This window comes from Antrostomus carolinensis, unplaced genomic scaffold (genome assembly GCF_000700745.2).
Source record: "Antrostomus carolinensis isolate BGI_N321 unplaced genomic scaffold, ASM70074v2 scaffold690, whole genome shotgun sequence".
Taxonomy (NCBI): Eukaryota; Metazoa; Chordata; class Aves; order Caprimulgiformes; family Caprimulgidae; genus Antrostomus; species Antrostomus carolinensis.
In genome coordinates this window covers 1,186-22,356 of record NW_010286218.1, presented here as the reverse complement: position 1 = coordinate 22,356, position 21,171 = coordinate 1,186, and the positions used below count along the sequence as shown (strand labels likewise).

Genomic DNA, 21,171 nt, shown 5'->3' with positions numbered 1-21,171 from the left:
CCCAGCCCCTAGTTGGGGGAAGCTCCAACTGGGCTGACTATCCTGTGAATAGTTGTTCTCTAGATCATATTTATAAATACTGAGACTTCCTTGTTTTCTTACAGGTGCCACAAAATATACTGATAAAGATAATGGAGGGATGCTTGTATGGTCTCCGTATCATAATATTCCAGATGCCAAGTGTAAGTCCTTTCCTGCTTAGGAATGTGGATGCTTAAGTATAACTATATAATTTTTTTCTAGTGTGCCTCTTCACTCTTTATTTTATACACAGTGGAACTGCAAATTAGTAAATTAAACACAAAGCTCTTTTTTTTTTTTTTTTAGAGAGCTCTGGGGAAAGGAAAGATCACCTTCTTTTATTTTGTAGTTAAGTCTTTGTTTCAGATCACACTGCCTGTGTTGTATCATCATCAGTGTCTGTGAAACCTTCAGTTATTAGTAAAAGAATAAAACATCTAAACATGAGGACCTTGGTGCTCTAAATTTCTAGGAGAAGGGGTTGCAGTGGATAAATTCAGAAAAGATATGTTGAGGCCCAGTTCAAAGGGAAATTATTATTCCTGTCTTAGCAGGAAAAACTGAGCATTTTCTCCCTTCAAAAGTGACCTGAAATACAGGAGTCATCTGACTAAATATGATAAATTATCTGTTTAATCTAGTTTAAACCTGCCTCCTATTCAAGAATTTCCCTTATATAATTAGAGGAGTAAACTTTGAGGATGCAGTCATGAGAACCTGATCCTCAGGATGGTTTCTACCTGTTACCATTAGTTAGAGTTTGTGTCCCTTTACATTTGAGGGAACATACCTTCTCCTACTGTAGAACAGTTAGAAATAAAATACTCTAAAACTGTGATTATTAAACACTTTCTTCATTCCTTTAAAGTACAATTAACTCTTTGCTTCAGCAGTTCATGGCAAGAACATCTCTGGTCTATTTGAATAATGAGGATATAATTATTTCCTTTTCTCAGTCATGCTTCCTTTCAACTACATGTAGTTGGCATGTAATTGTGAAGTGTAGAGGGTGAATGGAAAGAGTTTGTTTCTTTAAAAATAAAAAAAAGTACCTATTGAAGATCAAAACTAGCAGAACTTAATTGCAAAATGATGGGAAGTATTCAACTCAAAACTGGCTCTAGTATGACCAAATATGATCTTAAAAATGTTATCGGTGAATTTCATGACCTAATGATTGAATTTTCATATTTGCTTTTGAAAACTTACTTCCTGCCATGGTTAAATTAATGTTGGTCAGTGAAAACCATATTGGTATTGAGGATATGCATAATCATTGATCTAGGATCTCTTTACATTAATTTTTAACATGTTTGGGAATATGAACAGTAGAAGTAGTTCAATTTAAAACTAAATCAGGTGTCTGAACAACCCCACAGTGTGTCTGCATTCTTAGGAATGGGTTCCAAGAAGAGAGAGCCTTTCAATAACCAGCTAGTCTCTGATTTAAATAAATAAATTACGAGCTTTGTTGCAGTAAAAATGTGAAAGAAAGCTTCTTTTTCACTGAGAACTAGCTTGTGTAAAAAATTTATAAAATTAAATGTTGGATTAAAGACAGCAGGCTTATTTATTATTAATAAAGCTATGAATATATTTAATGTTTTGGGGGGGGCCCGGGCCTATGCATTGTATGAAAGCATGGGAAGACTGTTTTCCTGTGTTAGATGGCTAATTCTGTGTCACCTTATAGCAAAACTAAAAGTACTAACGAATAATTATGATACTGCTTTGTTACAGTGGATGAATATATAGCAATAGCAAAGGAAAAACATGGATACAATGTGGAACAGGTAAGTGCTATGAAATGACAGTGGTCATTTAAGGGATTTTTTTATATATAAAAGTATAACACAAGTCTTTTTTCTTTTTTCTTTTTTTTTTTTTTTGTTCCCCTTGGTTACCATTAATTAACGCTGTTTCTCTTCAGGCACGGCAGCAAACACTGCAGTTAAATGGATCTGCATACAGTTGTGGTCTGGATTCTCTGCAAAAGATTGAGCTCTTTGTTTTCATGACATGCTCAGCTTGTAATGTGCACTTTTGAAAGGTTTGGTATGTTTCTTGATACACTGGGCATGTCATGCAATTGTGTGTGTATATTTGGCTAAAGAATTTCTTAGGAAAGCAGCTTACAAATTTAGTGTTTAATATTTATAATTCAAATATGATACAATTTTGAATCATTAATTGTGATAGGGACAGCACTTGAAAGCTTCCTTGCATATTTAAAAAAAAAAAAAGAGGCAAAACTTTGAGTTTTTTCAGAGACAGAAAAGCAGAATCAAATGATAGGTTTGAGAGTAACAAACAAGTTCACTTTTTTTTTTAATAGCCGTTACTCACTATCCTGTAAAAAGTACCAGATAAAATTTTGCTGGTCTGTGCTTAGTTTTGTTGCAAGTTTCTTCATAAATTAACCAATTTATGTAAAAGTGAGATTATCTATTGCAAAACATATTTGGTGTACAAGTGGAAACAAGTTGTGTGATCAGTTTTTGGAGGATGGAAGCTCATATAATAGCAAAGACTTACTAGTTAACTGCTATCTGAAAAAGAGGCTGCCAGTGTTACAGTGTCCAGAATACCTGCAGTTCGGTGATACTTATTTGTGGCTTAGCTTTTGTTAGGGTCGAGAAGGAACTGAGGGATCTCAAAATAAGTCTACAAAAAAGACTAAATTTCAACACAACTTCTGGTACAAAGTATTTGTAGACTGTTCACAGTGGAATAGAAATTATCTTTGCAAGAGGTGCGTGTCACTTGCCATTTTAACAAGAAAAAGAGACTTGCTAAGTCCAGGTTATTAGAAGATGTGAAATCAGGAGTTTGGAAAGCTGATGAGGAGCTGGTAATCATGTCTGCGCTGTGTGGTTGAAACTGAGTGGATTACATTTCCCGATTCCCATGCCAGACTGGGCATCAAATCTGTGATTGATTCTCTGGCAGAAAGTTTAATCAGCATAAAATTCTTTAAGAGCATCAAGAAATGAAATTATATAAGAAAGTATATTTAAATTTCCATTCCTTATTAGGTGCACATGACATGGAAGTGGCCGTGCTGTTATTTGTGGATTGGAGAGTTGTAGAAAGACCACTCTCACTTTGAACTTTCAGACTTGCATTTTGGATGATCCTCTGGCTGCTGAAAAGTATCTTTATTTTCCTTTTTGAGTGGGCTGGTAATAAAGGCCTGAAGACCTATAAGGAACTGTGTAGGTGATACAGTCTTGTAAAGGAAGAAAGCAGGTCAGATTTGAGCCTATCAGCCTAGTTCATGCTACTTCAGAATTACTGCTGCCATGCCAACCTTAAATTGTCTAGCTTTCATACCTTTAATAAGTACAGATGTGCCCACTCTTTGTATCCTCTCCAAAGAGAATTTTGTAACCTGTAGTATGTAGCCAATAAAACTGTAAATACATTTTGAGAAGGGGTTCTGATAGTCAGATTTTATTTTAAATAAATAAATTGCCTTTTTGTATTTAACTTGTCTCAGCATTTTAGAAAGTTGACTAAATCCAAAAAGGGACTATTTCTTTTCAAAGGCTCTCGGCATGTTGTTCTGGCATAAACACAATATTGAGAAGTCCCTTGCGGATCTCCCTAACTTCACACCTTTTCCTGATGAATGGACAGTTGAAGATAAAGTCCTATTTGAACAAGCATTTAGCTTCCATGGAAAGAGCTTTCACAGGATCCAGCAAATGGTAAAGTACTATTGTAATTAGAAGCATTAAGAAGTTCAGATGCACTAAAAATAAAGGCTCCTGTTGGGATAAAATTTCATGTTGATTTCTGTGTAAAAGCTTCAGGAGCAACCTTTGAATTTCATTATGTCTCTTGGACCTATATCTTTTTCACTCTAATAAAAAAAGCCTCTCCCCCCTTCCTGTTTTGGGGGTTTTTTTTAATGTATATGAAATACATCCCTCCCTTCCATCTCATCCATGCCTTTAAAATATTTGGGTAAATGTGGTTGTAAATGGAGCAGAGTTATAATCTCGGGTGTCATTTTAATTTTAAAAAGTATTAATATGTTAATGAATTCTTCTAGCTTCCAGACAAGACTATTGCAAGCCTTGTAAAATATTACTATTCTTGGAAAAAAACTCGCTCTAGGACAAGTTTGATGGATCGGCAGGCTCGAAAACTTAAAAATTTAGCCAATAGAAATAATCAAGGTGACAGGTAAGTTTTATATTCTCAAGTAGCTAACCCGAGACTGAAGTCTTGCTAGGTAAAAATGTCAGAGTAATTTCCAGCCATTATGTTTCAATGTGAACCATGTTTTTAGGTTTGAGCATCTGTGATGATGTCTCTGCTTTTAGCAAGGGGTTTGGTACCTGTGCTTTAAGAACTCTATCATCCAGTCAGTGTGAATTGTAATAACACACTCGAGTACTTTAATGGATAACTGTAAAAACGAGGGTTTAAAAATACCTGAAGTCTGGGAATGTGGTTTAGAAACAATGCTTTATTTGAGAAGTCTAACCCCATATTACTGTGTAGGGAGTAGAGTGCTTTTGTGGGTGTGCGGGTTTTCTGTGTTTCATTGTTTTTTGGGGTGTTTTTGTTTGTTTTTTTTTGAATGGAATTAGAATGGAATTAAAACTGAAAGATCACCCACTATAAAGAGCTGTAGCAATTAGAATGCCCAAGTACTGTTTTATAACAAAACTACATAAAATCTTATTTTAGGAGACTTAGAACCACTGTCAAAGAGAATTAAAGCTCAAAATTATTTTAAATTGTCTTGTATAGAAGGGAATGATGTTTCCCCTAGTTACTATGAAATTAAAATTATATTTCACTTAGTATACTTGAGTATTAACTTGCACTTTTTGAAAAGTGCTTTAATATGTTGACTGTATAAGTAAATATTAATGTTTGTTAGGAATTAAGATTTTTACATCTACAGAAAAGTGCCTAGCTAGAGCAGAGCAGCCTATTTAATTATATGTTATTGAAAAGAATTGAAATCTGAAATTCATATGCTTACTTTGTGACCTTATAGCTGAAAAATTACAGAAGAGAATCAATTTACTTCTAATACAGCATTTGGAGTTTTTTTAATAACTAGAAATTTTTGTGGTGTTTTTACATTCATTTATTCAGAAATTATATTGTGTGAATGACTGGATTGGAGTCTACTAAACTAACTGTTACCTTTTCAACCTTTTCTCTTTGATCTAATTTAGCAGATTTCATTCCTCCTAGCCCTCCACCCCTCAAAAATTGCTAGATCTTGAGCATTTTAGTGAAAAAGCAGTCCTATGTTTTCCCATCTTATATTGTCCCCTTTTGCTGCCCGCAGACTTCAGCAAGGGTTTATTCATCCACCTGGTTCAGTGGTTTGAAAATCGATCTATTAAAACTAACGTGGCAAATGAAAAGTTATTTCTAGCCTTGGTGTAGTTGACCATGTAAGTGTTGATGCTGGCACAAGTGGTTGAACTGGAGAAAGGTGACACTAATTTTTTGGCAGCAGTACCAGCACTGCTCAAAGTCATTTTGAAACTACAGGATTAGGATTGCTTGTTTGTCATAATAATAACTAGAATTTAATAAAAGAAATATGCTTGTAACAGCTCTCTTGTGAAAACTACAAATAACTTTGAGATACCATATACTTAGAGTAGATACTTTGGAGTAGATAATTCTGTCTTACCCTGATACATATTTATATTTAGTGTTAAAAAGTAGATTAAATGACCAGCTTCTTATAATCTGTCCTCAGTGATGATGACGTAGAAGAAGCTCATCCAATGGATGGAAATGATAGTGATTACGATCCCAAAAAAGAAGCCAAAAAGGAGGTAACAGATAGCTTAACGGTGAATGTCAGTTTGTTTGTTTTCTGTGAATGTGTTACTGTGAAGAAGTATGACTTGGAAGTAAAGCAGTTTAGCTTGCAGCCTGCTGAAATCACAGGGTTTTTAGATGATCAAGACCTTGACAACTTCTGATTCAAACAAAACTATCATATATTTTTGCTATTCTGTGGACATAAATGCATCTCTCATTACCTTCACTATCTCCTGAGCGATCTTCAAGTTTTATACGAGATGGATGCTATCACTGCCTGGTAAAACAACATTCTCCCTGCCTCTGTCTTGTTCATATGTTTACTGGTTGTGAATTATTGGAATCTAAATCTTTGCATTTTAAAATTAAACGACATTTTTCCAAGACTAACCTTTTTTGTTCTTTCAAAGCCACAGTGAGGTTATGCATTTCAACTAATATGTTACTTTATTGAGATGTTTTCTACTAATAACTTTAGAGAAAAACATTTTTGTCTCCTCTAGTGAGGACTTACTGTTAGCTTTATAGATACGTGTGTTTAGGGTGTGTTCAGGTTTGGGGGTTTTTTGAGCTTCTTTTGGTAAACATTAAGTTATTTATGAACAAGACTAGAAAAACACTTAAGCGTGTAAATGTTCAGTTGTTTCCTTGATTGACTTAATGCATTTGGGATTTTCCTAAAATGAGGCAGTTCATGCTTCTTGAGAATATGAGAGGAGAGGCAATGGAAAAACCTTAACATTTCCATGAAGTGGTATCTAGGATTATTAATAAAACTTTGCAGTTCTACCAAAAATGATGTTGATGAGATTCGTAGGTTTAGAATCCATTCTCAGCTTTGCAGTGACCTTAAATATATCTCAGGAGAAAAAGAGGACAATTACCCCTTTCTGTAAAAGAGTTTGAAATTTTGTTTAACATGTCAGGATATGTTTTTTAGAACTTGAAATGGCACAAGATCTAATAACGAACCTTTCCACTTTTCACTCTGCTGTTGTAACAGTGTTCTTGCAATCTGATGATTTGAGTTGCTGCTTAAGCCACTCCTGAATAAGGACTGTTCTGTTCAATTTATTCTCCTTGGTTGTTGTTTGAATCATTACACACAGTCCAGAATGGAAGTAGTGTTGTTGATAGACTTCTAGGAACAGGACAATTTGGTTTGCAGTTTCTGAGGGTCTATTTGGATCTACATAAGATAATTTTGTGATCTAATATTTCTGGTAGGATTTGCGTACTTTCACTTCCTAAGCAAAATATAAACTGAGTAGACTACTTGGAACAGGCAAAGCAATGGAAACTTTCTGTTACCAGAGTAAACTAAAACAAGCGAAACATTAGCTTGGCAAGACAAAAGCTTGAGAGAATATTTTCACTTTAAATACAGATTGAACAGACAGGAACTGCAATTTCATACTGAAAAAGCAATGCAGAACCAAAAAACAAATGGTATAAATGGGCCAGAAGTATACTTCTGGGCCAGTTGGGATTTTTAGATGTCAAAGATGTAGGGCTCAATATCAGCTTTCCAAGGAAGAGCAAATATCTTAAGTGCTTTTAAGGTGGCCTCTATCAATTCTGTGGCCTGGATTAAGATATTACATTAGTGGGAAGAGAATGTAGCAGAAGGTCAAGCAGAGTAGAGCAAAATACTGCTTGCTCATCTGTACTAATGCTACAGAACATAATAATAATGGCTGCCACAGTTTGTTTCCTCTTCAACTGTGATCAGATGACTACCTCTTCTTAACCTGCATGGATGCCAGCAGAGAGGAGCATAGGGAGCCGCTTGAAGTGGCAAAAAAAATGAATCCCATCTCTGTTCTGGTACTAAGCATTGCTTTGAATTGGAAAATCCTTGCAGGGAAAGTAATTTTGCTTCTTTACCCCTCGTCTGTAGGGAGCCTACCTGGTTGCTCTATAGGAGTCACATACACACAGACTAGCTGTTGTGCAACAATGCCCATTGTAGACAAAGCTGAAATTTTTTTGTGTCCAAACATATCAAAACAGCAGTTGCAACGACTTCATCTCCTCTTTGCTATCCCTTTCCACTTCAAAAAACCAAACAACAAAGACTTAAGTTTGCTAAATGACATGGATTTTTATAATGACTGCAAAAGTACATCCATCCTCTCTCTTCTAAATCTCAAATCCCTTCCCAAAGCGAACAGCACTACTGCTTTCCATAGAGTGCTTGCAGCAGGGTAAAGTGTCATCTTGCATTCTTCCCCATATTGGTTGACTTTCTTTTATTCTTCTCCCACCTGAACTCTTTATATCTGACCAGAAATAAATGTGTAAATTCACTGATTACTTGGTTTAAACATGTAATATATATGTTCTTTACCTTCTGCATACATAAGAGGTTCTTCATTTTTGCCCTCTTTCACAGTATTCAGATTGTGATTTCTATATCATTTATTGTATTTTCAGCCATGTTTGGGTTTTTGCTTTGTTTTGTTTTTTTTTAAAAAAAAGAGTTCTGAAAACTGACCTTTCTAAGACTAATGCAGGTTTATCCAGCACATGACTGGTATGGACCATCAGCTCATATGCAAGATTTAGTTTGGATACTGCATGCAGAGGAGGATATTAGCTTAGGTTTTCTTTGTCATAAATATGACATTACAATGCTATGTGATACTTTATTCATTAATAAAGCTGTATACAAGATACTGTTGTTCTTTAATGATTTATTTCTTGTAAATTAAAGGGCAATAACGAGCAGCCTGTTCAGACCAGCAAAATAGGTCTGGGTAGAAGAGAGTATCAGAGCTTGCAACATCGCCACCATTCTCAGCGTTCCAAATGCCGTCCACCAAAAGGCATGTACCTGACCCAGGAAGATGTGATAGCTGTTTCCTGTAGTCCCAATGCAGCCAACACAATTCTTAGACAGCTGGATATGGAACTAATCTCATTAAAGCGACAGGTACCATGGGTTATTGGTCTTGTTTTGTTTTCATCTCAGATTGTTCTGATAGTAATGATTTTGAAGATTATCTGTGAAGATTCTGAAACTTCTTTAATGTGAGTCTTCCTGATTTTGTTCCACAGTTATCGCCAGAAATGCTGGACACTAGCTGCCTAGCTATTTTTCAGTTTTGTTTTTTATGTTTATCTGCTCTTGTGGATAACATGAAAAAAGATTACTTTCTTTTTTTGAAAAATAAAAAAAGGGAGGAAGACTATGGCATGAAAACAATGTTACAGATTTGGGGACAGGAGAAAACTAAAGTCACATTTGATTTGATTTTTTTTAACTTTGTTAAAAGTATTTGTGTGACAAGTGAGAATAAGACCAATGAAGCAGAGGAAATTGTTTGTTATGCTTAAAATTGTAGCTGTTTTTCTGGATGTCCTTCCCCACATACCATGAAAGTATGGGGGTGGGGGGAAATCATGGGCCTAGTTATTTCCCTGAATTGATGAGATTTCTGCTTCTTATTAAATTTAGAAAAGCTTTGTAGTCTTCACCTTTAAGAGGACAATTGCCTGCATCCTTTGCATGAAGAGGTTAACTTTTGGCACTTAAAGTTGAAACACAGAATCTATTCAGTTTCTAAAGGTACAGCAGTATGTGCATGCTTGCTTTCTAGGAGCCATGGCTTATCTCCTGGAATTTCTGCCTCCTTATAGACTGCTGAGAGCTGCCATGGTGCAAAATCATGGAGTGAATGAAGGGTTTCGTGGGGTTTTTGCTCCCTTCTATTCTTTTACAGGAGAAATATGCTTCTTTCTGTCACAGCAGGACTCTGGGGCTAAATAGCATAGGTGGGTTTCACTCTTTAGCCTAAGTGTAGGTGAGTTGCAGCCTTGAGGTCGTGTTTCTCTTTTTTTCTTGCAGTGATCTCAGAGATGCAGCCTTTGGAATCTCCCACTGAGTTGTCTGCTTTTGTGTCCATACTTAAGAAAACTTGTAATAGCTGTGCACCATAGTATGCAAAACCATTTTCTTACATATGTTACGTTACGTGCATTGCTGTCAGGTTTAAATGGTTAATATATATTCATATGTATGATTTGGAAGCTCTTTCCTTTTTATAGTCCAAGATATTTTATTTAAATATTTTAAATCATTTCAAGAATCACCCTTAAAGGACATAATGATGATCTAAGGTCAATAAAAAGCAGTCTGTCAGAAGAAACTAACTGGAAACATCTCATAAATCTTTTTTTTTAAGTGCTTTTTGGAGAAGGAAGAAGTTAATGTGTACAGTACATCTCACTTAGGTTTCTAAGAACCAAGTTTTGTGTCTAGAATATTCTGCATTCTTCTTCAAGAACATGCATCATTATTAAAATTTGTTTGTTATGTCCTGTTTTTAATATTCCTGCAGACAAACTGTTCTTTTGAAAGACTGGCTTAAATATTTTTCTCTCCGTAGTAAACTGTGCTGTATTTTAAAAATATATTTTAAAACAGTTAAAAGTAGTGAAGCCTTAAACCATAATATTTCTCTTTCTAACTTAGGAGGTACACTTGTGGCAATCCTAGTGAAGATATATGTGTAAAGTGACCAACTTTCTTTGTGGAGCTGATTAACTTTGTTGTTTTTGACCAAGGTTCAAAATGCTAAGCAAGTAAACAGTGCACTTAAACAGAAAATGGAAGGCGGGATTGAAGAATTCAAACCTCCTGAGGTAAATCAGAAAAAAATATTAGAACTTGTGGCCTTGCACTTACGTTAGTGAGAAGCTACGGAAATGTGTTTTGCTGCAGGACAGTGTTTGCATTTCAGCAGCAGCTTAAACAAGGTCCATTGAATTGCATGCAGGGGTGAGTCTGGCTTCTTTATAAGAAATTAGTGGTAGGCTTTTTTGTGGCAGCTGGATGAATAAAAAAGCAGGAAAAACTGAAATTTCATGTCTGTTCCTGAAATTGAGCCCTGATATATGGGGTTATTTTCTGATTAGAAGTAGATAATGTAGATTGCTAGCAGTAAGTTCTGTGTGAAGACACAACTATATTTACATTTGGGCATCTGAAGTGAATTATTTATTACTACTGAAGTACTTTTTGCTTGTTTTGAAGGCTTGGATATGAAACATAAACGTGAATGCAAAACACTCCAGACACAAAGTCCTAATAGTTTAGATAAATGTAACTCTAAATTCAGATTCTGTCTGCATGAAGATTAACTTGTGCATAAGTTATGATATAGCTGATATTAAGAACTGCAATAAAGCAGAGGAAAAACTATTGGTGTAGTTCTAAGCCCAAATCCTTAAATGCTAGTTCCTCTTCATGAAAGTAATCTTAAACTATAAATTTATGGCTTATAAGCAAGAGATTTTTACCTCTGTTACAAAATGTAGTGCAAGTAGAACACATTCTGATGCTCAGATATTATGCAGCTGTTGAAATGTTTTAATGATCTTTGTACCATTTTTCTAATTTTAATAGTCTAATCAGAAAATCAATGCCCGTTGGACCACAGAAGAGCAGCTTCTTGCAGTACAAGGTATGTTAATAGTAGTAGCAACTTGAAATCTGATGCAAAGGATTCAAAGAGGTAGTCAGGCTTATGTTTGTATTTCCCTCTAATGAAAACCTAAACCTTATCTGGTCTTACAGCAAAACTAGTGAGAATATTTAGGGAATTCATTCAAGCAACATGACACTAGTCTTTCAGTTACCCATGTTAGATCTCAAATAGAAAAGCTAAGTTGGGTTTAACAACTGTAGTAGTACCAAAAGTCCCTTAAATCATCTTTTAAATCACCTTACATGAATTTCTCTAAAGTGGAAGATTGAATTAATAGTTGAAGTAAAAAAATTTGAAGCAAACAGTTATTAAGACATCTCTCCATATTCTTAAAGTAGGAAAAAGCAGAAGTAACACTGCTTTACAGTTACTTTTCTCTGTTCCTGAGGGAGTAAAAGAACAGATATCTGCCTTTTAAGAGTCTGAAGCTGGATATGGATACTTGATTAATGGTCTTATTGGAGGAAAAAAACAGCATTTTTTAGTAGGCTATTGATACAGTTAATTTGCAATTATTTTATTTATGTGAAGCAAAACTGACTTTTGTCTTGCTTTAACATGCACTGCCTAATCAAGGATCGTGCAAGGGAAATAATCTGGCAAGCCTAACACTGTCTTGAAGACACTATGTATTGACTTGCTTCTATGGATCATCTTTTTTAAGATAATATCAGCTCAGTTATACACATCTGCTTTATTTCTCTGTACTTTTCACCTTTAAAAGAACAGACTGAGTTTTAGTGTAAAACCTTCAGTTGGATCCAGGATATCAGTGTAAGGTTGTCAGGTGTGTCATACCTGCTGGTTATTAGTCAGATGACCGAACCTAAAGTTCGGTTTATTTTGAAGTGGGAATGGAAATGCTGAAGAGCATGGTGTGTCTGAAGTCATACCTCTCAACTTGCATGCCTCACACTGGGATTCGCATCTCCAAACTGTTTTCTGTCTTAAGTTCATCCTCTCAGTATTGCTAACAAGCTCACTTTTTAAATGTTGTTCCCAAAGGCGACTAAAGGAGATGCTTATCTTCAATATGATAGTCTAGTAAGTAGAATGCTTGCTGGAGAAGTGGGAAAAATCCAAGTTCATTGTGCTGCCTTAGCATGAAAGGATTCAAACCATCTTGCATTTTCATAGTTTAGTTATGGGAGCTCTCACTAAGCATCAGTTTGGGAAGTGACAAAAAGGCATTTAGCTTTTGTTAAGCTGTGGCACTATGTGACCGACAAGGTAAATGGTAAAACTGGAGCATGGGCAAAAGAGAATGGGGGTTGGTGATGACTCCCTGGAGAGAAGTTCTAGTCTTCTGGCCTCTTCTCTAGGGAATGTTTTGTGTTTTAGAAAGGTAGTCAGACTCAAGGGTGGGGCAAGAAATCTGGCCTTCTGGAAGAAACTTGTTTCCATTGAATTTACATGGACTTAAATGTATTGTTTCCCCTTCCTTTGCCACTGTATAACATGGAAGTGGGCGAGAACCTTAATGCCAGGAACAGTGTTCCTACTGTTCCTCCCTTACCTACCCCCTCTTAGTAGAGTCTCCCTCCTGGAGCAGAGTGATGTAGGTGTTAACCTCCCATCCCTCAGGCTAAGGACCCTGATCTCTTGCTTCAAAATAATTGCTTGAGCTAGTAGACTTACGCATGAAGGAGCCATACTGTCTTTGGCACTGACTCTGTTCTTAGAAGAAAGTAGCCATGGTTGCTGTACTAAAAGCTACCATGTGTGTGTTAGGCTTGAACTTGGAAGTTGACTTGAGCATGAGGACATTTAGTTTGTACATTTGAAATAGATTTATTTCATCAAATGTATTGATACATTTTGGCACCTACTTTTAATAATTTTAGAGAACTTATAAGCATTAAGCAGGTAGGTGGCACTTCTGTGATTTGTTCACTTCCCTTAAATTCAGACATTAAATCCAACCATGGAAATAATAAAAATAATCTGCAGTAATATAATTTTGGTACTGTTTTTCCTAAACATGAAAAAACTCTTGTTATCTGTGGGCTAATCGCAAGAGATTGGCAGTAACTAAAGAGGGGGTAATGAAAAAACCCACCTTAAATTAGAGCTGAGTATGTAATCTTAAAAGCAGTGTGGCTGCCTGTAATGAGGTTGTGGACTCAGACTTATGATACCTGAGCCAGCCTTTTGCAGTATAATTTATCAGGTTACTGTTCAACTTTGATGCTTCAACAATAAGTAAATAGTTATTGAATATAATGGGCCAGTTCATCACTTGAGGTATTTTTAAATTACAGATTTCATTTATGTATAGAAATGTATGAACACAATCATCTTGTCAGATTAAGATCTCAGCCATATGAAAATTGCAATTGCAAAAATGTTTTAAGACTTTTTCAAAACAACAAAATTTGAATTGGAAAGCAGTGTGTGACTTTCATAGCATTGCACTGGAAAACATTTGGGACAAGCGGGGTCTAACTCTGCGGAAGGTAGTTGCCAGGAGGATTGTAATCCTGCTGCAGTGGAACTGCAGCTCGTAACCCAGAGGTTGCCGTTAACTATTTCTGCCTTGTTGCGGTGCTCTATCGTATTGCTTCGGACCCAGGCTAATGTTTTGTGTGCTGCTCAGTGTTTGCTGTGCTGTGCAACATTAAGCAGCATAGACAGCATCAAAATTGGATTTGTTAATTTCTCTGAGTTAGACGTTCAAGATGAAACATAGTACTAGTGAGCGTGCACATGTTGAAGTGCACCTTTGCAAGTGGGTGAAGTTTTGAAGAGCTTCAAGGATTCCCATGATCAGGGCTGCTTTCAGATGAGCCGGGAGAAAGACACTCAGACATGTCAAGTGAGGCCACGCAGTCATCTTTTTTGAGCTTCACTGTCGGCAACCTAATAAAATTATTCTTATTGAATAACAGATTAAACACTTTAGAAATAATCTGGGTGGTGTTCAGCACAGAATTTGTACAAGGATACATAAGTAATGTGCATCAGTTTGAAAGGGATGGTGAGTTGGCATCAACTCTTACAGATATGCCAGCACCTTACGCATAAAACTTTCATAAGCATGTGTTGAACTTCCTCTGTTCTGCTGCTTGAAAGGATTTTACTGCATCATTCTGTAGAGGTCATTGTGGTGATGCTAGAGCAATACTAAATAACACTCTGAAAAGAATCCAAAATGAGTAGTGCTGTGTGTAGCTAAACTAAAGACATTTTATTTTCTTTAGATATTTCTTATGGTTGGGCTCTCAGTTGAAGGCAAGATACACTGTTTTCAAGCTGTTTACTTGGAAATAGGCTTTAAGACCTTATTTTTGACAACTTGAAGTTAGCCAGCGGGCTCAGTCATTCTGCAGATTAAGGGGAAGGAAGAAGTATAGAGAGCATAGTAACAGAAAAGGCTGAAACCACTAAAAGTCTGAATTAGGTTTCAGACAAAAATGCTTTGTTCTGCTGGGCACTTTGTTCACTTGATTAATTGTGCAGGATGTTAGATGTGTTTCAGTGGACGTTCGCTGATCATTATAAATTAGTAAGGGGTGGTAATGGTAGGGCAATCAAAGAATATTAAAACACTGGAGGGAGTGCTCTGTGGGCACACACAGCTTTTAAGGAGTACAGCTGATACCTTGTACAGCTGATAAGGCACAGAGCCAAATCCCTGTCTTTGCTTTGCCTGGATACATGCCCTCCCACGTGGCTCTGCTAGGTCCCTTTGTTTTCTCTCCAAGGTTCTTGCAGTCAGGATGGTCAGATTCTTTTGTGTGCCCCAGAAAAGATCTTAAATAATGTAGCTGGGCTCTTGACGGTTGAAACATCAGCTTCAGCTAGAGAAATTTTTCCTGGAGCTGAACTGTTTCTCTTAAATTGCAGTGAGTGTACATTACCACATCAGAAGTGCCTATTAACGAAGAAAGTAGAAAAGAGCAGAACAAGCTGAAGGTCATACTCTTCACAATTAAGTTGAAAAGGAACATAGCTTTCAGATTTGAAACAACTCTCACTTTCCAAATCCTTTGCTTCACTTTCTGAAGTGAGGCGTGAAATTGGGCATAAATTTCTTTTTCTGTAATGAGACAGACAGAGTGCCTGTCCTCTAAGCACTGTAATCTGTTCCGAATGAGTTTAGTTGTCAGGAACCTCACTCAGAGGCCTCAGAAGTCATCAAATTGTAAATCACTCATGCACAGCTGAGAGCAAAAAAATGAGTCTTCTGTTTACTCAGTCTGGTGTAAAACTCTGGTTTATTTCATTCAGTCTCCAAACTTTTGGACACTTGTGGTTAAAAATATACTTTGTGCAGCTAAAAGGTGTGTTGCAGGATGCCGGAGAGTGTGAGAATTTTTTTCTTAACCAGGAGAGAGGAGGAACTAGCCACATACACAACAAATACAACTGTGATAAAATCAATGAACTTTAGGTTATGATTCCAATTTTAGGTTACATATGGAATGTTGTACTCAAGGGTTTGGCTTTTTTGTTATTATGCAAGTGTAGTTTTAGAATTTTAAAAAGTACATGTTGGGATTTTCTGATTAAGTATTTTCTTGTGAAGTGTTTGTAAACAAAAGTGACCTACTGATGTCAACATGAAAATGAATGAAAAGAACGATGCAAAGGTCTTCTGTCATGCTGCTTCTTGCTGGAGGATTTGATCCTGGAGCCTTGTCCTGGTCTGCCTTATAAATGGACACCAATAGCTTATTTTTTACTTTTCCCCAGGGTGGTTGTCCCAAAACCCCAAATTCTTCTACCCAGCTCAAATGGTGAATTAAAGCTTTTTTTATAAAAAGACTTTGTCAGATGTATGCTTGCCAGTTGCTCTTCGTAGTCTCAGTGGAGCGTGTCGCAAGGGCAGGAACGAGCAGCATATGGTGACTTGTGGAACTGTGCCCCCCTGTTCTGCCCTGTGCCTGGTCCAGTAGCTGCTGCCCTCTGCCACTCCTGCAGCACAGGTTGTGGGCAAAGAAACGTCCACATCCAGCTGGCACTGAGGGAACCTATAGAAGCTGTCAGTAGCTGTCACTTGACGTGGATAGTGTTATATCCTGTTTACAGCTATACAGACATGCTTGGTCACCCTCCCTCTCCTGTCTTGAACTTGTCTTGGGCTCCTGCACTTACTGCAAGCATACTGGAGGATTTACTTCATTTGTCAGAGGCCAGATCTCTGTGGTTTTAGGTTGGGAGGCTTGGTGAGCAAGCCAGGATCTTTAAGAAGAGTGGGCAATGACCTTTTAAATAAAGTTCTTGATTTGTATGTTGGTAGCTGTGCAATTAAAAGCTATTTTGTTTTAATGGAAATTGAGGCCTTCTAATTGAGAAGTCCTCCTAATTAGCGAGTCCTTGGGTTGCAGGTCCCATAGGTTCTCTCTATAAATACATCACACGTAGCTGTGTCTGACTGATTCTTCACAGCTATGTTATTTACTTTGCCTTCCAGGTGTCCGAAAATATGGTAAAGATTTTCAAGCTATTGCAGATGTAATTGGCAACAAGACTGTTGGCCAAGTGAAGAACTTCTTTGTAAACTACAGGCGTCGGTTTAACTTAGAGGAGGTATTGCAGGAATGGGAAGCGGAACAAGGAACCCTGGCTTCTAATGGTGATGCTTCTGCTTTAGGGGAGGACACAAAAAATACTTCTAATGTGCCATCAGGAAAGAGCACTGATGAAGAAGATGAGGTGTGTTTTGTGTACCAGAAATAAGTAAGCATGGGTTGAGGAACAGCATTTTATTTAGTGATATAATGTAAGGTTAACTGGTGTGGAGTGGCAAACCACATTCTAAAGAATGATGATGAGCTTGCATAGAACTTCAGCCAATGTCGTTAACCAGCTGGGAGCAGGACTGCACCTTTCATAGTGATGATCACGTTACTGTTTTATTGTTAAAATACACTTCTTGTTCTAGAAGAAGACTCTTGCTTCGTAAATATTTTTAGTTCTGCTGTCTATAATGTTTTGGTTGGTGATTTCTTTTCAGTAACTTCTCAGTTTTTTGGTTTTGTTTTTTAAATGCTGTTTCCTGTGTAGTGGACAGTGGCAGCCCAACTGCATTGCATTCTGGCTGGGATGGCTCTTCACGCAGTCTTGTCTTTGTCCTTTGTGCAGGCACAAAGCACTCCGGCCACTCAGTGTTTAGGCCCTTCACCTCCAGCGCAGGCATCTGCTCCAGCGCCTACCGCTCCCATGGCAACTTTAAACCAGCCACCCCCGTTACTTCGTCCAGCGCTTCCTGCTGCTCCTGCTCTCCACCGTCAGCCTCCGCCACTTCAACAGCAGGCGCGGTTTATTCAGCCAAGGCCGACTCTCAATCAGCCTCCCCCACCACTCATCCGCCCAGCTAATTCCATGCCTCCTCGTCTAAACCCAAGGCCAGTGTTGACCACGGTTAGCGGCCAGCAGCCACCCTCGCTTATCGGAATTCAGACAGAATCTCAGTCCACTCTGCACTGAAGAAATAAAGCAGAATTATGCTAACTCCTACATTTGAAAAATTGTATCAATGTACTTTTTTTTTTTTTCTTTTTCCAAATAATGAAGGGGAGAAAAGAGCAAGCCTTCACAGATATCAGACCAGTTTTACAGAGGAGCAAGCTAATAACTAGAAATGGAACCACGTGAATGACCACCTGTATAAAAATATTTTTATGTCAAAGACTTGTACAGCCTACAATACAGCCCTCCTCTATATGAATAACTGTTGAAGGAAGCTAACTTCTTAAATGAATAAATGCTCAACACACCAAGATTTTGTTTAACTGATTTTTACTCTATTTATTTTATTACAGTTCTTTGTAGTCAAGCATCTAACTACAGGAAAGTAGTCTGGCAAATCTAGGAATAGATAATACTGTAGGAGACTTAAATGTAGCGTTGGGTTTTGTGTGTGTGTGTGTGTGTGAATTATTTTTATTTTTTTTACTTTTTAGTGCAAAAAGAATAATGGCCTTAGGTTGATAATTTTTGGCCCTGTTTAGGTAACAGTAGAAGCATTTCACGCACTTGTAAAATGTGTTTCTTCTCTTCATGTTTTTCTCAGAACAGTTTCTCTTGTTCAAAACGGTACTGTCTTATTAAATACTCCTCTGAAAGAGTATTCTGAAGACTCAATGAGCTATTGTACCAAACTTACTAAATCTCACATGTGTTCTACTCATAGAAGTTAACTGAAAACAGGAGTCCATTTTTCTGCTGCAATATCTCTTGTGGGCTGGGGTGGAGAGAGAGGCAGCAACTTCCACCACCCAGGGAGATGACAGGAGAGGAACCATAGAGCAAGAACCATTGATTTGATTTGTTATTCTACTAATTCTTCTAATTTAAGTAGAGTAGAATTTCATTCCTCTGAGAATGGCCGTCTGCAGTTCGTATATGTTAGATCATTGATATCTTGCCTAAGAATTCATGAGGGGAAGTACAGAGGCTGATGGTGGTCATAGAATATTGTGGCACTAGAGTTAACTGCTGCCAGCCCAGTCTTACTGTTAATTGATAATCTCTGATTTCTGCTATTTTAGTGGGGTTGATTAGCTGGGTTGAGGCTATTGTAGGTTTTTGTGTTTGTTTTGTTTTATTGACTAAGTAAAATCTGCATTTGGGTATTATCACTTCCAAATTTTAGGAGACTGGAAGATTTTCTTTCCACTGCGTTCTTGGCCGAAACCTTGATTTTATGCCCAGCAGTGTTTTGGGGGTGTTTTTTTTAGGGGTTTTGTTGGTTTGGGGTTTTTTAATGTAGAAGCTTCTACCCTCCAAGTAAACCAGGCTGCAAATTTCAGTAGCAGTATTTGAAACTGTGTGATCTGAATCAAGCTATTGAAAAATATTGCATTATTTGCTATGTAATAACATTCATGTTGACTGCCGTACTATTTAGAAAATTATTTTTTCTTATATTATAGCTGAAATGGTGTTTGAAAATCCTTTTAAATCCATTCTGTTATTAACTAGATTTGCCCTTGACTAAAATGAGACTTTATTTGAAAATGATATGTGTTCTCCCTAGGCTTTTTCACAGATAAATTGGATCATCTACCAATCAGTTTAGCAGCTGGCTAAGGTCTTGTTATGTGCAAAGGGAAGTTCTTATAGCATCAGATCCTATTTCATTTGTAAATCTAGTATAAAAGTTTGATAGTTGTGGCCTGACTTGCAGTTAAGGTGTTGACCTTTATGGTTTATTTCTTCCTTTAAAAATATTTTCAGACCAAAGCCGAGATTATTTTCCTTTCTGAACAGTTTTCACTAGTGTGCTGAGGTCTCATACAAAAGGTCCTTACTATTTTTCTTTTGCATTGGAGTAGATACTTGGGCACTACGTGAGCATCAGCTGATCTCTCATCTAAGAAAAACAGCATTGTAAAACAAGTGCCAAGGAGTTCGTGGTCACTGAAACTTGTGTTCTGGGAGTCGTAAGTGTCCCCTCACCAGCTGCACACAAATCTGGCTGCTCTCCAGTCTTTAAACTGATAAGAAACCAATCTGGTACATTTTTGCATCCTAAGTGTCTCAGTTCAGTTGTCAAAACAGTGATAAGATACATCTTTGGGATTTTCAGGATTTGTTTGGTTTTTGGGTTTTTTTAGCATTGAGTCTCCTAGGTGTGTGTATTGTACCTTTGCTAATTTTTGTCTTGTCTCTTGTCAATAGACTTCAGTATGCAGAATGTTGGGTGTTGCAGTACAGTTGGCCGCCACCAACTACTATAAAACTGCTCAGTACATTGTAATTCCGTTTAATCTTGTTTAAATATTCTATAACTGGGCAAAGGTGCTGTATTTGAAGGGGGGAGGGAGGGCCAGAGATAGGTAGTATTTCTTAATTTACATACACTGTAGCACACAGTAGGGAACTCCTAGCATTTGTAGTACTAAATAAGTATGTACATAGCAAAATGTCTTTATTGTGTGCTTTGCAGAATATGTGCATACAGTTTGCACGTCCTGTTTTGGGGGTAGGGTTTGTTTTAAGCAGTGTTTGCCTGGAGAGTGATATGCTTGCTGCTTAATCAAAGGATTAAAGTTTCAAAGAAATCTGTGTCTTCTATTTTTATGTACCTTGTAATGGTCTAATATGTTAGGGCCCTTATACTGTGATTCTCTTCTAAATTCATTTATATTTTTTTAAGAATTAGAAATAAAATTATACAATGGTGTTGATTTTGGTGGGGAATTTCTTTTGCCATATCTAGTCTCCTGTTTTGTAATGTAGTAATGAACTCTGACTTCAAGGTTGGCTTAATTTTGTCACTTTAAAAAATGTAAAATGTTTGCACACTAAAGTTTGGCAGAGAACGTGTATCCTACATTGTTCAAAGCTAATGTAACTCTACAGCTTTTTGTACAGTTTATTTTAGTTAATAAAGCAAAACAGTACTAAAAAATGACAGATTTTACAAATGCAAGGCATAATCTGAACGACGTCTTCTAGGAACAACACTTGCAAAATATGGATGTACAAGAACTATCAGATTTAATTGTTGCACTTTAAATCAGAATGGGTATGAAATTAAGCAGATATTTCTGCATTAATAAAATAATCACTAAACATTGCACATCATAGTACAGCAGTTTGTCTTACAGTTGATCATGAGCAAAAGGAATTAGTTACCTCTGTCCTTAGGTTTTTGTTCATACTGTTGGGATTTTTCTTGAATCACACAGTGTTTATTCGTAGAAAACAACACAAAGCTGTAGCTTATATATGGGAGTTTGTGTATGAAGAGAGCAGAATTGCAGAGTTTAGGGAAGAGTTGAGGATGGAGGTTATGCAAACAATGTTGCTGTCCCTCTTGCTAAGGAAAAGAAAGGACTAGACGGCAGTTACAGCTGGTGCTAGGCAGAAATGTGGTTGTTGGGCAAATGCAAAGCCA

At 37.0% G+C, this 21,171-nt stretch overlaps 1 protein-coding gene across 3 annotated transcripts; it reads left to right on the top strand.

Annotated features, from left to right (window-relative positions):
• Positions 1 to 88: 88 nt before the first annotated feature.
• Positions 89 to 18,058, top strand: RCOR3 (REST corepressor 3). 3 transcript variants are annotated; one of them, XM_010176682.1, is made up of 10 exons: positions 89 to 182; positions 1,762 to 1,814; positions 3,570 to 3,731; positions 4,079 to 4,212; positions 5,762 to 5,840; positions 8,546 to 8,764; positions 10,399 to 10,476; positions 11,240 to 11,297; positions 16,738 to 16,979; positions 17,409 to 17,941. In XM_010176682.1, the coding sequence occupies exons 1-10, from the start codon at positions 140 to 142 to the stop codon at positions 17,751 to 17,753; spliced, it is 1,413 nt and encodes a 470-aa protein (XP_010174984.1). In that variant the 5' UTR covers positions 89 to 139; the 3' UTR covers positions 17,754 to 17,941. The 3 variants fall into 3 exon arrangements, with proteins under 3 accessions (XP_010174984.1, XP_028942934.1, XP_028943329.1); XM_029087101.1 differs by having other exon boundaries at positions 16,738 to 16,988; XM_029087496.1 differs by lacking the exon at positions 16,738 to 16,979 and having other exon boundaries at positions 17,409 to 18,058.
• The last annotated feature ends 3,113 nt before the right edge of the window (positions 18,059 to 21,171 follow it).

Bases quoted from the DNA above. Each gene is read 5' to 3' on its own strand.
- RCOR3 (XM_029087101.1), top strand. From the start codon at position 140: ATGCTTGTATGGTCTCCGTATCATAATATTCCAGATGCCAAGT. The intron at 4,213-5,761 runs GTAAGTTTTATA...ATCTGTCCTCAG, and splicing joins AGAAATAATCAAGGTGACAG to TGATGATGACGTAGAAGAAG. The intron at 5,841-8,545 runs GTAACAGATAGC...TGTAAATTAAAG, and splicing joins AAAAAGAAGCCAAAAAGGAG to GGCAATAACGAGCAGCCTGT.